Here is a 16,814-nt window from a genome sequence, read left to right as displayed (position 1 = left end):
TATTACATCTTTAGAATTAAAACACTTTAAAGTGAGACAAATGGCAATGTTGAAACACTAGAACAGAGAAACTAAGAATGCTGATGAAATTCTACCACTGTGATTCAACAAGGGGTTAATACAAATAAAACCTACTGCATTATACTCATTTGTGGATAAAAGTGCATCTTAAGTCAAAAATCCAGGAATATTGACATCCAAAAAAGCTGTCTAGCAGTCAATCCATTTAATTTCCTTTGATGGTGGCTTTGTCCAGTATACTTCCAGAAATTGAGAAGTCCATAGCTCCTTGAAATTTGCAGTAGAGTGGTAAAAAAGTAAACTTGCCTTTAGCAGATGGGACATTTAGTATAAAAATTGGGAAATCATATTGCAGCCGTATTAAACTTTGGCTAGTATTGCATACAGTTCTGGTTGTCACATTATAGGAAGGATGTGGAAGCTTCGGCTAGGGCTTAAATGAGGATCACCAAGACGAGTCCTGACGAAGGGTCTCGGCCCGAAACGTCGACAGTGCTTCTCCTTATAGATGCTGCCTGGCCTGCTGTGTTCCACCAGCATTTTGTGTGTGTTGTTTGAATTTCCAGCATCTGCAGATTTCCTCGTGTCTCACCAAGATTTTACCTGGATTATGAATTATTCCTTAAAGCCCTATTGCCATAGGGCTTGTAAGCTCAATGACTCAGAGAGTTAAAGTCCTAAAGTCCCAAAGCCCTAAAGTCAGGGCCTTGAGCTTTGGCTCTTGGTAGGGTCACCTATGCCAAACAAGTCAAAGGGTAGTAGCCAGACGAAGAGCGGTCCACCAGTCCTCCAGGTTTGAGGTTCAGCTCAGAGCTAACAACCCTGAATGGTCAAAAAAAAGTTACAGAAATAGCAATGAAGAATCCTTCTTTATCTGTGTGCAACAGTATGAACAGACAAAGATGGAGGACCTAACTTCATTGCTGCCCTAAATGCCAGTGGCATAACAGGCAGTAAGAGATTATTAGTGTATGGAGAGGGGATGAATAAACTTGAATTGTTTTCTCTGGAATAAGACCATAAGACATAGGAGCAGAATTAGGCCATTCAGCCCATTGAGCCTGGTCTGCTATTTCATCATGGCTGATCCTGGATGCCAATCAACTCCATACACCTGCCTTCTCACCATATCCCTGATGCCCTGACCACTAAGCTCATCTTTCCCTCTCCCCTACTTTCTGCTTTCCACAGGGATTACTCCCTACAAGACTCCCTTGCCCATTCGTCCCTTCCCACTGATCTCCCTCCTGGCACTTACCCTTGGTAGTGGAACAAGTGCTACACTTCCTCCCTCACCACCTTGGTGAGGTAGTGGTAACCTGTCCTTGGTGAGGTAGTGGTAACCTGACAAAAGTGTATAAAATTATGAGAGGCAGAGATAGAGTAAATAGTCAGAATTTGCCGCTCTTGGAGAACAAAAAAAAATTAAATATGAGTGGAAATGAGTTTAAGGTGAGAGGGTAAAAATTTAAAAGCGTTCTCAATGGAAAGTATTTTTTAAGCTACACAGAGAATGGTAGTTGCTTGAAACCAGCTGCCAGGGAGGTGGTGAAAATAGGCATGATAGTAACATTTGAATTGAACTGAATTGAATTTCGGTTTATTGTCATTTAGAAACCACAAATGCAATGCAGTTAAAAAATGAAACAACATTCCTCCAAAATGATATCACAAGAGCACATGACAAAACAGACTACACCAGAAAATCTACATAACGTTTGGCAATCCCCAATCCAGAGACCGGAGAGGCTGTTGCGCATTAATATCGTGCTACCATCTTAGTGCGTTCCCCAGAAAGGAGCTCCAAATCCACCAGACAAAACAAGACTACCCAGACACGCCAAGTCAGGAGACCAACTCTACCACCCAACAAACCAAAAACTAAAGCTACAAGACCTACACAAAACCACATAGTTACATATAGTTATAGTTAATATATAGTTACAACAGTGCAGACAATACCATAATGGATTAAAAAAAAGATCATGGGCACAGTAAAAAATAGTCCAAAGATGTTAAAAGACTATAAATTTGAAAGAAAACACCACACAGATTCCACAAGTCCTTAGGTCCCGATAGACTTGTCATCTCACAGAGGCGACAGAAGGGAATACCCCTGCTATGGACTTCCAAGGCGCCGCCAGACTCAGCCTCGCAGACGCAGCACACAGTGAAATCGCCCTGGATGCCAATCAACCCCATACACCACCAAAACCCGAGGATTTTTAGACAGATACATAAACAGGCAAGGAATGATGGCTTACAAATCATGTGCAAACAGTTGAAATTAGTTTAAATACATCATGATCAGAACAGACACCATGATCTGAAGGGTCTGTTCCCATGGTGTACTGTTAAACTATGGAGGCATCTCTTTGCTAAGAGCATCAGTTTCACCAAAATGCGACCACTTGAAAATGATACTGTAATGCGAGGAAATATCTTCAAGTCTACGTACACAGGACTACTTTGAAGCATGATGGAACTTCCTATGTGCTTTCCTCTTCTTTCCTTCCAGTACATGTTCTATATATGCATTCTGCTGTTTCTCTATTTCAAAGTCAGTAACCTGTTGTCTAAACACAAAACACAAAAATCAGTTCTTTGCAATTAAAAACATATTCTATCACAACGAATTGAAGCCCTTGCAGCAAACGTTTTACATACCTCAATGTAGCCTTCTGCTTGGCAAGTTGATGACAAAGTTCCTTAATCTGATCTTCTTTGCTACTCAAAATAACTTCTTGCTTTTCTATTTGATTTTCAACATCTGGAATAAAATATTAATGATCATGTTTTTAAACTGAATTATCTTTCAAAAAATCTACTATACACGTAATTGTTGGATTCAACTAACGTAAATACATCTCATCACACTTTGGAAAGAAATGAAGCACCTAACTGGGAAATTAGTATGACTCACCATTGTATTTGCTTTTTAACTTGTCATTCTTGTTTAACTCCTTCAATGCCTTGTTTTTAACACTTTCCAGTCTTTATAAAATATAAAAATAGAGGTAACTGCATTACAAAGAGCAATGAAAATAACATTGATATAAGATTAACTTAGAACATACAATTACATTTAAACAATTTACACAATTAAAAGTAAATACATACAAAGAAGTTGTAAATCTGAAATAAAAACAGGTATTGCTAGAATGTTCAGTGGACCAAATTCCCTTTACTTGGTTACTCAGTGAACATTTGTGGAGATTATGTGTCATGATGTTAGGTGTAAGGGAGAGCAACTACAATCAGAGGTTAAAGTGTAGTAGCTATCAATAAAAAGAGCTTGCTTTCAAACTGTTTTCAAATGTAACCTAAAAGCAGTAAGTGGTCCTGAAATTACAAAGAGAGCTATATCAGCAGAGTGAAGAGAACAGGCTACTAGCTGTATATTTCATTTTCAACATCACATGACAACTCAATAGGTATGCTTTGGAAAAATTACAACACAATCTCTTGAATGACTGAGTACAAAGGTTCTTAAATAATGTGATGTCCAGCAATACAATAGATTCCTCAGGGCATTGGAACTACCCATTAGAAATCAGACCTCCTGAGCTTTGTGCCATTGTAATACAAATATAAGAACACAATAGATCATTAGGGCTTTATTAATTGGACAACATCAAAACCCACTGATACAATCGGTGAAAGTACAGGCTGGCTATTTGTCATATTTGTCAATTGATCCTAGAATGCACATGTCCTTGAGTGTCATCAGTCAAAATACTGTAGTTAAAACAAAGATGTTTTGGGTGAAAAGGGTTATTTATCTTCAAAAGTGTTTAAACAACCAAGTGAACTAACTTTCCCAACAAAGATGTTTGAATACTCAGAGCTGGTCTTGTCATTTATAATGTGCTTCCATTATACACATACAGTTCAATGCTATGGGAACAACTGCCCACACCCAAACCCATGTGATTCTAACTAATAAAATCACTTTCAATTACCTGCTGTTACCTTTGCACTTAAACAGTAAATTTGCTCCTAGTGGAGGATTCCCTAAAGGTTAATTTGCAGTAGTCAGTAGTAAAGAAGGGAAATGCAATGTTAGCATTCATTTTGAGGGGACTGGAATACAAAAGCAACAATGTAATGCTGTGGCTTCATTAAGGCATTTCAGAGTATTGTGGACAGTTTTTTGCCCCTTTTCTAAGAAAGGATGTACCAGCACTGGAGGGGGTCCGAAGGAGGTTCATGAGAATCATCCCAAGAATAAAAGGGTTAACGTATGGGGAGCATTTGATGGCTCTGGGTCTGTATTTGCTGGAGTTGAGAAGAATTGTGGGGGGGGGGGGGGGGGGGGAGGGGAGAAGAGAGATCTCATTGAAACCTATCAAATAAAGAAAGGCCTAGATTGAGTGGCCATGGAGAGAATATTTCCTGTAGTGGAGAAAGCTAGAACCAGAGGGCACAACCTCGGAATACAAGGATAGCCCATACGAACAGAGCTGAGAAAGAATTATTTAGCAAAAGGGTGGTGAATCTGTGAATTCGCTTCAGGAGGAGAAAATTAGAGAATCACCAGCCAGTTCTCATCAGTGGATCAGAAGTGGAGAGGGTCAGCAACTCTAAATTCCTCAGTGTTATCATTTCAAAGGATCTATCATGGGTTGGGCATATAAGTGACATTAAGAAGAAAGCACAGCAGCGCCTCTACTTTCTTAGAAGTTTACAAAGATTTAGCATGTCATCTAAAACTTTGACAAACTTCTAAAGACATGTGGTAGAAAGTATATTGACTGGTTGCATCACAGCCTGGTATGGAAATACAAATGCTCTTGAACAGGAAATCTAAACAAAAATTAACGGATAGGGCTCAGTTCATCATGGGTAAAGATCTCCCCATCATCGAGCATCGCTGTCACAAGAATGCAGCATCCAGGCCATGCTCTCTTCTCACTCCTGCCATCAGGGAGAAGGTACAGGAGCCTCAGAACCCACATCACCAGGTTCAGGAACAGCTATTACCCCGCAACCATCAAGCTCTTGAACCAGAAGGGATAAGTTCACTCGCCCCATCACTGAACTGCTCCCATAACTTATGGACTCACTTTCAAAGACTCTTCATCTCCTGTTGTCAATACGTATTGCTTATTTTTTCCTTTCTTTTTCTATTTGCAGAGTTTGCTTTTTTTAATTTTTTTTTTTAAACACATTGTTCATCCTGTTGTGTGCAGTCTTTCGTTGATTCTATTAGGTTTCTTGTATTTACTGAGATTGTCCACAAGAAAATAAATCTCAGGGTTGTATAAGACTACAAGACCATAAAGCATAAGCGCGAATCAGGCCATTTGGCCCATCGAGTCTGCTTTGCCATTTCACTATGGCTGATCCATTTTCCTCTCAACCACTTTCTCCTGACATCTCCCCATAATCTTTCATGTCCTGACTAATCAATCTCTGCCTTAAATACACCTTGGCTTCCACCTATGGCAACGAATTCCATGGATTCACCAACCCCTAGCTAAAGAAATTCCTCCTCATCTGTGTTCTAAATGGATGGTCATCTGTTCTGAAGCTGTACTCTCTGGTCTTAGATTCCCCCTCTATAGGAAACAACCTTTCCACATCCACTCTATCCAGTTGTATACGGTGACACATACATGTGCCTTGATCATAAATTAACTATGAACTTTTAAAATTTGAATTCATTGCTATAGTGAGCTGTGGAGGCCAAGTGACTGGGTATACTTAAGCAGAAGTTAATAGGTTCTTGATTAGCAAGGATGTCAAAGGTTATGGAGAGAAGGCAGAATAATGGTTTTGAGGGGGTTAAAAACTCAGTCATGATAGAATGGTGGAGCCAACTCAGTGGGCTGAATAGCCTAATTTTGCTCCTATGTCTTATGGTCTAAATGGGTACAAAAATTTAACGTACTTTGAATTTAGGGAGGGAGATCCTTCCTTAAGATTCTCCTACCAGGTCAACCTTTGTGCTTACTAGTACAAAATAAAATCTGTTACATCTACTCTCTAATCTCCATGTGCCTCATTCAAAATTGCAACACAAGAAATAACTGGTACCCAAGGAAATCTCTCTTAAATTCCAGTTCAAATCACTTCACTAAGCTAAATCCTGGGTCAGCACTGAGGTAAACACCATTCACTCAGATACACTTTCCTTGCAATTTGTGATTAGGAAGCAAATTTTCAATCGTTTAGTATTTCTAACTAGCAAAGTATGACACTGATACAAGGACAGCAAACGTAAAAGTTGCATTATTGCAAATACAGTGGTTTCTGGTTGACTGGGACACATCCAGATCAATACATTTGAACAGATAATGGACTGCCTTTATACAATGCTATTGACAATTGCTTGCTCCAAATCTTTATTTTAATTGTAACATTCAACATGATCACTGATATCTTCAAATTCTTTGTAATTCCTAACTTGTTGAAATAGTGAAATCATTTCATTTTCACTCCTGGCTGTTTCTGGCATCCCTAAGTCTGAATGCTTAAAACTGCAGTGAGCAAAACAGTTCCGAATTGTCTTACCGTTTATTTCTCATCAATTATCAGTGACAAAAATCACTGTTTTTGAACACAAACACGTGCAACTAATGTCATTTAAAAATGTCTCTCTAAACATTGTGTAACAAATAATGGCCACAAAAGTGTGCACCACTGATACTAGTTAGAAATGGGAGCAGAATGGTTGTGTAGTGGTTAGCACAACGCTTTATAGTACAGGCGACCCAGGATCAATTCACACCGCTGTCTGTAAGGAGTTTGTACATTCACCCTGTGACCGCATGGGCTTCCTCCGGGTGCTCTGGTTTCCTCCCACAGTCCAAAGAGGATAGGTTAGTTGTCCTGTGATTAGGCTAGGATTAAGTTGGGGGATTGATGGACAGCAGGGCTCAAAGGACCTACTCCACACTCTATCTCAATAAATAAATAACTCTCCAGTTCCAATTAAGCAGCATGGTGTCCCAAGTAAACAAAATGAACTCTGGCAATTTTCTCAATTAGGTTTTGTTCTTTAGGAGTCGTCAAAAATAATTGACTGCCCCAATTAACCAATGATCCAATTAACCAGAATCCACTGTACTTCTATTGCGGTTTCCCCAATTCCTTTCCTAACCTTTTAAATTGCAACTACAATGGATTTCTTTCCATTGTTTCAGAATTCCTATTTGTAAATGTTGGTCAAATTTTGTTAGGATTGATTTCACTGCAAACAGTAAAACTAATAATCCAGGTTCTTCATATGGGCTTAGTAGATACCGACTCCCACACCCCTTTCACACTTCCACCCCCATCAAGTTTAACTGCAGTTGCTCAGTATTGAAGCTCATACAAGCATAAAATATCCAATGCTTTAATAGTACTGCACTTACAACAGGCACAATGGTAATGTAGTTGTTAACCTGATGCTGCTACAGCTCAGGGTGTCAGAGTTCAAATCGGACATTGTCCCATAAGGAATTTGTATGCACTCCACGTGAACACGCGGGTTTCCTCCCACATTCCAAAGACGTACTAGTTAGTAAGGTAACTGTGAATAGGCTAGGGTTAAACAGGTGGTTAAACTCCTTGGTTAAATAGATAGACCACTGGGAGATATGGCTCATTGGGTCATTGTGAATAGACAAGGGTTAAATAGGTGGGTTGCTGGGTGATACAGCTCGTTGGTCATTGTGAATAGACTAGGATTAAATAGGTGGGTTACTGGGTGATACGGCTCACTTTGTCCAGAGGGGTCTGTTCCACACTGTGTCTCTATATAAAATAAAGAAAGAAAGAAACAAACAAACAAAGAAAATCCAGCTCCTGCATGATGGATTCTATACCTTTCAAAAATCTGCACCAAAAAATTGCCATGGTACCTCTAACGAAGAAAACTTTGACTGGCATTCATATAGCATATAAATTAATTCATGAAGTACATACCTAGGTAAAAACAAAAACTTACGCATTTTCAAAGGCTTTCTTTTCCCGCTCCAGCTGTTTCATGAGAACTTCTATTTCACCAAGTGCAAATTGCAGTTTTTCAGTCTCCTTGGAAAGTAGTGCTTTTGTTTTAGCATGTTCAAGTCTTTCATCCTGTAAGTTTCAGATTTAACATAATGTGATTGACTCCTTTTGCAAGGTACAACGGATGCAAGATTGGCACTATGTAATATGATTACAGTAAGGGGGGGGGGGTTCTATTGCACCATACATTACAATCCCTTTAATGCATCATTCAAGATATTCTTATACTGAATAGAAATTAATAGCTTGTTTCAATTCTGGCAGTAAATGCTCTTCAAAGAGAAATTCAATCATAGGAGGCAGAAATTAGTGTAGACGCTATTTCTATGAGGATGTTTTGGAAGCTGAAAGCTTTGAAGCTGGAGAAGTCATCTGCACCAGATGAACTACACACCAATGTTCTGGAAATAGTAGCTGAAGAGATTGTGGAGGCATTAGTAATGATCCTTCAAAAATCACTAGATTGTAGAATGGTTCCAGAGGAATGGGAAGTTGCAAATGTCACTCACCTCTCTAACAGGGGAGGGAGGCAGAAGAAACAGAAAATATAGGCCAGTTAGCCTGACCAGTGGTTAGATAAATGTTGGAGTCCATTATTAAGGATGAGATTCTGGGTACTTGCAGGCACAAGATTAAAAAAAGGCAAAGTCAGCATGGTTTCCTTAAGTGGAAAATCTTGCATTAACAAATCTGTTGGAATTCTTTGAGGAAAAAACAAGAAAGACAGACAAAGGAGAGTCAGTGGATGTTGTTTACATAGATTTCCAGAAGGCCTTTGACAAGGTGCCAACATGAGTCTGCACAACAGGTTAAGAGCTGCTGGTATTACAGCAAAAATGCTAGCATGGATAGAGCTGTCGGATTAGCAGGAGGCACAGAGTCAGAATAAAAGGAGCCTTTTCTGGTTGACTATCAGCAACCAATGGCATTCCACAGGAGTTAGTGTTGAGTCCGTGCCGTTTCACCTTATATGTCAATGACTTGGATGACAGTATTAATGGCTTTGTGGCCAGTTTTACAGGCGATATGAAGATAGGTGTGGGGGCAGGTAGTATTGAGGAAGCAGGAAGTCTGCAGATTGAAAGAATGGGCAAAGAAGTGGCATGTGGAATATAGTGTAGGGAAGTGTATGGTCATTCACTTTGGCAGAAGGAATAAAGGTGAAGACTATTTACTAAGTGGGAAGAAAATAGAAAATTCTGAGGTGCAAAGGAACTTGGGTGTCCTTGTTCAGGATTCCCCAAAGGTTAACCTGCAGGCTGAGTCGGTAATAAGGAAGGCAAATGCAATATTAGCAATCATTTCAAGAGGACCAGAATATAAAAGCAAGGATGTAATGCTGAGACTTTATAAGGCAATGGTGAGACCCCACTTGGAGCATTGAGAGTAGTTTTGGGCCCTTTATCTATGTGCTAGCATTGGAGAGGTTCCAGAGGAGGTTCATGAGAAGGATTCTGGAAATGAAAGGCTTAACATGTGAGGAGCATTTGATAGCTCTAGGCATGTACTTGCTGGAGTTTAGAAGACTGGAGATCTCGTTGAAACCCGTTGAATATTGAAAGGCCTAGAAAGAGTGAAAGTGGAGAAAATGTTTTCTATAGTGGGGGAAGTCTTGGACAAGACGGCACAGACTCAGAATAGAGGGTTGTCCATTTAGAACAGAGATGAGGAGGAATTTCTTTAGCCAGAGGGTGGTGATTCTGTGGAGTTCATTGCCACAGGCATTTGTGGAGGCCAAGTCACTTGGTATATTTAAAGTGGAATCTAAAAAGTTCTTGATTAATCAGGGCACCAAGGGTCATGGGGAGAAGGCAGGAGAGTAGGGTTGAGAGGAATAGTAAATCAGCTGTGATGGAATGGCCTAATTCTGCTCCGATGTCTTATGGTGTAAAGAAAGGCATTATACCTTGCAAATAAATTCAAAACAGTATTTTACACACAGCTGAAAAATACCATAGTATGGTCAGTGAAGATCAATATTTTACCTGAATTTGTGGTAGGTACATCTAATAATGTATTTACTGTATAATGGACAAGTCCACTAGTACAGAAAATGAATATAAAAATATACTTACATTGTTAATGGTTCTTCTGTATTTGTTTAAAAGTTCTCACCTCCAATTCTTTCACAACATCTTCATACATCTTTTTGCTTACTGATTCTTCTTCTCCATCCTTTATCTAAATAGAGAATATACTTTAGAACATTAACAAAATTTGATATTGAAACAAAGAATTCTTGATGCTTTCTTTCATTCCTGTTGATCTGATAAATGCCAAATCAATAACAATACAAATAAGTTCAAATCATGGGGGGGGGGGGAATACTTTGTTGTTATATTTCTTTTAGCAGTTTAAATGGAGAATCTAGCACAGATTCCTTGAATGAAGTTGGAGCTGCAACCTAGCTAAATAACAGAAATAAAGCATTAGGGGTGGTGGGGTGGAGATAAATCTCTACCAATGGTGGTGTAAGGTGCTCCCTCCCTCCGCTAACCTGCAGGTCGCCCTTAGGCAAGGTGTAGCACCTGCTTAATCCCCCCAATCAGGGTCATGTGAAGCCATGTGAGCAGGCAATGGTCATATGAGCAGCTGCTGCATATCACAAGTCTGGGTTATCGGACCACTGACGCCAGGCAGACAATCTCTGAAGAGTATTCATGATGGCTGGGGTCACCAGTCTCAGAAGGACAATGCCCAGAAGTCAATGGCAAACCACTTCTGTAGAAATATTGACAGTAACAATCATGGACATGGAAAGAACATGATCACCCACGTCACATAATGAATGAATGAATGAAACCATTAAATCCAAGTACAGTCGAATAGTCATCAAGATGATAACCTGAGGAAATTATTTTACAATAAATAAAATTGAAAGACTGTTGGGATCCCTGGAAGATTTACTTATTCCAATCTAATATATTGTAGATGACTTTCACAACATGGATAACATTGGGTGATCGATTTGCGGAACACCGGTGCCCAGCCTGCACGGGGCGACCCCGAGCTTTCTGATGCTTGTCACCTCAATCCTCCATTACACTCCTATTCAAACCCATTAACTATATGTTATAATTATGTGGTTTTTGTCAGTAGTCTTGGTCTGTCTTGTGTTTCTGTGATATCATACTGAAGGAACATTGTATCATTTCTTAATGCATGCATTACTAAATGACAATAAATGAGGATTGAGTGTCCTCATAATCTAATTAGTCTGAGCTTGCTGTTCCTCAGATGTGCAATGGGACTCATTGCAATGTTACAACGAGGCCCAATGTCAGTCTGTGGAACAGCACATCATCTTCTCTCTGGGCATCTTGTAGGCTTCTGGACAATATTGAATTATCCAGCTTTAAGTAACCTGATTTCATTCTCTATCAGTCATGTATCTGTGATATTGGCTCAGCTTGTCAGTTGTATTTTACTGTCCTATATACGAATGGAGGACCCCTTCAGCCTGATCTGCTAGGCATGAATTCTGGCTCTACTTTTCACAACTCCTACATTCTTCTGTTCATGATCTCTCTAACTGCTCCCATTCACGCACTGACAAGATGGTCTTGTTTACGATTTAACTCCGTGGCATCATGGTTTATATCACTGTGGACACAGATATATCACCCCCACCCCAACCCTCCTTACATCTTAACAGATGTCTTTTGTCTCTTCCCAGCTCCATTGAAGCTTTAACCTGAAACATTAACTGGCCTCTTTCATCATAGCCTGATCTGCTGAATATTTCAGAATGTCTACTTTTTCTAGGTTTCTATATTTCCCTTCTAATTCAACTTCTTGTTATCACTTCAGATAAATAAAACAGAAAAAATATTAAAATCATATTGGCTATATGTCTGTATACCACAAAATAAGAATAACAGAATATCAGAATAAACAGACTCAAAAATATCAAAATACCACTGTAAACACTTTTCTTCCTATATTCAAAGAAGTTGGTATTGTATTATAAATAACCATTCTGTAAGGAGTTATTGCAATGTCACCTGCAGAGGAGTCAAAACACAACTTGACAAGCTTGCACAAGCACTGTTATGTTTTGTTTAATGTTTTGAAGTTACTAATTCAAAGGAAGACAGCAGAGTTCAAAATGTGAGTCTAACTTTGTGTTTACTTTAAGTAAGGCAGACATGTATCACGTGGTAGTATGATGGCGTATGCAATTACCTTACAGTCGTCCCTCGGTATCTGTGGGGGATTGGTTCCAGGAACACCCCACCATGGATGCTCAAGTCCCTTATATAAGCTGGCTTGGTATTTTCATATAAGCTACGCACATACTCCTGTATACTTTAAATCATCTCTAGATTACTTATAATACCTAATACAATCTAAATGCTATGTAAATAGTTGTTATACCGTATTGTTTAGAGAATAATGACACTTTGGAGGAGCGTCATTATTCACAGAAACAGAGGGTGCACACAAGTAGCGAATGAACGAGATGCGAGGCGAACAATGCTCAAACAACAAGTGCTGGAGAGAGACTAAGGATCTGTGAAATGGCGGGAGGCTACAGCAGGGTATGCCTATACATCACTTCATTCGCGTGGATTCAGCGTAGTGCTCAGCACGTGGCAAATTCAAGTTTTGCTTTTTGGAACTTCTAGGAATTTTTTTTAAAAATATTTTCGATCCGCGGTTGGTTGAATCCGTGGATACGGAATCCACGGATACAGAAGGCCGACTGTATTTATAAAGGTAATCCCTAATAAATTATTTAAAACAGGGGTTCCCAACCTTTTTTATGTGATGGTCCCCTACCATTAACCAAGGGGTCTGTGGGAACCCCTGATTTAAACGAGCTACAATGCTTATTCAAACAATGTATACATACACAAGATTACTCAAATATTATTGAAATATTAAACATACAACAGACACTTCCTGAAATGAATGAAGCAGAGTTCAGGGCACACTCAATGCAGAGCAGTTCGATAGATAGAATTAAACATTCCAGTTTCAGCTTGTTACAGCTGAGAATCACAACTGTTATCCAAGGTCTGTACAGTTAATAAAGATGTTTTAATATGATTGAACAATCTATTGCTGCTTAAAACCGACAGAAATAATGCCTGTTGTGACCATACTTCTCATTGGAAACACAGCTGTCGCTCGGGGCTACAAATGCGTTTAGAAAATCTGAGATTTTCGAAAATACCAACTATATTGCTGGCTAACGTACAGTTCTTGGTCAATAAAATTGATGATCACAGAGCTAGGGTGCTGCATCAGAGTGATATTAGGACAGCATGCATCCTCTGCTTCACAGAATCCTGCTTAACCCCTTCCATGCCAAATGCAACAATTCAGATTAATGGGTTCACTATATACCGTCAGGATAGGACTGTCGAGTCTCTCAAAAGCAGAGGTGGAGGTGATTGCCTCTTGATTAACACCTCTTGGTGCACAAATATGTCGGTGACGTCCAAATATCGTTCACCAGACTTGGAATACCTCACAATGCTGGCCATTTTACCTGCTGCAGGAAATTTCTGTGATCATTTTGCTAGTAGTGTACATTCTACATCAGTCCAATGTCAAAGGGGCTCTAGATGATCAACAGGCACAAAGCAGCACACCCTGATGCCTTCCTCAACATTCTGCGGGATTTTAACCAGGCCAGCCTTAAGTTACTAAATAATCATCAACAAATTGCTTGTACTTCCAGAGGAAACATCACAATAGACCACTGTTACACCACCATCAAGAATGCTGACTGTGCTATTCCACGCCCTCACTTCAGGAAGTCTGATCATTTGTCTGTACTTCTACTCCCTGAGTATAGGCAAAGACTGAAGACAACAGCACCAGCAGTCAGGACCAAGACAAGGAAGTACAGGAGCATCTACAGGACTGCTTTGAATCGCTGGACTGGACTGTATTCAGGGATCCGTCTTCAAATCTGGATGAGTATGCTGCAGTTGTCTGCAGTGCAGACTTCATTAAAACCTGCTTGAATGAGGGCGTGCCTACAAACTCTTGCTATACATTCCCAAATCAAAAGCTGTGGATGAACCAGGAAGTTCATCATCTGCTGAACACTAGATCTGTGACATTTAAGTCTGGTGACCCAGGTCTGTAGAAGAAAACCAGGTATCACTTGTGGAGGGCTCTTTCTAGAGCAAAGAGACAATTCCGAGTGAGATTACAGGCAACATCGGATGCACGTCAACTCTGGCATGGTTTGACAGACAGACATACTTTATTGATCCCGAGGAAAATTGGTTTCCGTTACAGCCACACCAACCAAGAATAGTGTAGAAATATAGCAATATAAACCATAAATAATTAAATAATAAGTACATTATTCCAAGTGGAAATAAGTCCATGATCAGCCTATTGGCTCAGGGTGTCTGACACTCTGAGGGACGAGTTGTAAAGTTTGATGGCCATAGGCAGAAATGACTTCCTATGACACTCAGTGTTACATCTCGGTGGAATGAGTCTCTAGCTCAATGTACTCCTGTGCCTAACCAGTACATTATGGAGTGGATAGGGAACATTGTCCTAGATGGCATGCAATTTGGACAGCATCCTCTTTTCAGACACCACCGTCAGAGTCCAGTTCCACCCCCACAACATCACTGGCCTTGCAAATGAGTTTGTTGATTCTGTTGGTGTCTGCTACCCTCAGGCTGCTGCCCCAGCATGCAACAGCAAATATGATAGCACTGGCCACCACAGACTCATAGAACATCCTCAGCATCATCCGGCAGATGTTAAAGGACCTCAGTCTCCTCAGGAAGTAGAGACGGCTCTGACCCTTCTTGTAGACAGCCTCAGTGTTCTTTGACCAGCCCAGTTTATTGTCAATTCGTATCCCCACATATTTGTAATCCTCCACCATGTCCACACTGACCCCTTGGATGGCCTTAGCCCTCCTCAGGTCCACCACCAGCTCCTTAGTCTTTTTCACATTAAGCTGCAGATGATTCTGTTCACACCATGTAACAAAGTTTCCCACTGTAGCCCTGTACTCCACCTCATCTCCCTTGCTGATGCATCTAACTATGGCAGAGTCATCAGAAAACTTCTGAAGATGGCAAGACTCTGTGCAGTAGTTGAAGTCCGAGGTGTAGATGGTGAAGAGAAAGGGAGACAGGACATTCCCCTGTGGAGCCCCAGTGCTGCTAACCACTCTGTCTGACACACAGTGTTGCAAGCGCAAGTATTGTGGTCTGCCAGTCAGGTAATCAATAATCCATGACACCAGGGAAGTATCCACCTGCATCACTGTCAGCTTCTCACCCAGCAGAGCAGGGCGGATGGTGTTGAACGCACTGGAAAAGTCAAAAAACATGATCCTCACAGTGCTCGCTGGCTTGTCCAGGTGGGCGTAGACACGGTTCAGCAGGTAGACAATGGCATCCTCAACTCCTAGTCGGGGCTGGTAGGCGAACTGGAGGGGGTCTAAGTGTGGCCTTACCATAGGCTGGAGCTGCTCTAGAACAAGTCTCTCCAGGGTCTTCATGATGTGGGAGGTCAATGCCACCGGTCTGTAGTCATTGAAGCCAATGGGGCACGTTGTCTTCGGTACAGGGACAAGGCAGGACGTCTACTGCACAGGACCAAAAGAACTGCAGAGGGTTGTAGATTTAAGACGGCTTCATCTTGGGTACTAGCTTACAAAGTACCCAGGACATCTTCAAGGAGCGGTGTCTCAGAAAGGCAACGTCCATTATTAAGGACCTCCAGCACCCAGGACATGCCTTTTTCTCACCATACCATCAGGTAGGAGGTACAGAAGCCTGAAGGCACACACTCAGCAATTCAGGAACAGCTTCTTCCCCTCTGCCATCCGATTCCTAAATGGGCATTGAACCCATGAACACTACCTCACTTTTTTAATCTATGTATTTGTTTTTTTTTGCACGATTTTAATCTATTCAATATACATACACTGTAACTGATTTACTTACTTTTTTTGTACTTTCTTCTTCTATATTATGTACTACCTGTTTGCTACATTAACAAATTTCACGACATATGCCAGTAATAATAAACCCGATTCTGATTCTGGACAGATATCTGACTTTCAGTGGATGAATTACAATGTATGAGCGACATCTGCTTGCCATAATTCAATTATCTTCTCCCTTTTAATCCATTTGACATTGTTCTTGCTATTGACTGTGAATTTAACAACACAGAATATTTTACTGCCAATTAAACAAAGCATCAAGAAAAGGAGACAAGTGCGGTGCAGAAAGTGTGGAGTTATGAGTGCAGAGGGTCAGGGTTGAATGAGGAGATGGAAAGAGTGAGTGTGGGGAGAAGAGTGAAAGGGGAAAAGGAAAGTCAAAGAAGGTACAGGAACAGGGTAACAGGAAGCATTTACTACAGTGTGGGTGATTGGGGGGGGGGATAGTGACAGGTTGGCTGTGGAGAGGGGAAAGAGGAGCATCCTTGCCATTAAACGCCCATACAACCTCTGGAAGACGCACATCCCCTATAGTGAGGGTAAGTGAAAAACGCCAGAGGCTTGTAGGGGTGGACCGCCGGCAGCTGCGCTGCATGAAGGCCAGGCCCGGAGCACCAGCAAAGCCAATTCTCACCAAGCTCTCGATCTGCTGCTGCTGAATGAGAACGATGTCCTGCAGCTGCCGGTGGACCACTCTGTGGGTCTCAGCTTCATCAACCCCATCCGCCATCGCCGCCCCTATTCAAACGCAGCTTGGCCACTCCAGCCAATCGCAATTTGCGATATATCAGCGTCAGTAAATCCGACCAATAGAAACAATAGATACGATGCGAGCTCCGAGAATGTGAATCAA

At 40.9% G+C, this 16,814-nt stretch overlaps 1 protein-coding gene across 1 annotated transcript; it reads right to left on the bottom strand.

Moving 5' to 3' along the window:
- Positions 1-1,605: 1,605 nt before the first annotated feature.
- Positions 1,606-16,761, bottom strand: LOC132394308 (spermatogenesis-associated protein 24-like). The gene is made up of 6 exons (XM_059970290.1): positions 16,596-16,761; positions 10,135-10,200; positions 7,958-8,088; positions 2,945-3,015; positions 2,689-2,791; positions 1,606-2,597 (listed from the first exon to the last, which is right to left on the bottom strand). The coding sequence occupies exons 1-6, from the start codon at positions 16,689-16,691 to the stop codon at positions 2,486-2,488; spliced, it is 579 nt and encodes a 192-aa protein (XP_059826273.1). The 5' UTR covers positions 16,692-16,761; the 3' UTR covers positions 1,606-2,485.
- Positions 16,762-16,814: the final 53 nt, after the last annotated feature.

Source organism: Hypanus sabinus, chromosome 5, assembly GCF_030144855.1.
Source record: "Hypanus sabinus isolate sHypSab1 chromosome 5, sHypSab1.hap1, whole genome shotgun sequence".
NCBI classification, from domain to species: Eukaryota; Metazoa; Chordata; class Chondrichthyes; order Myliobatiformes; family Dasyatidae; genus Hypanus; species Hypanus sabinus.
Note: the sequence above shows the minus strand (reverse complement) of the source record. Positions and strands in the feature narration are given on the sequence as shown.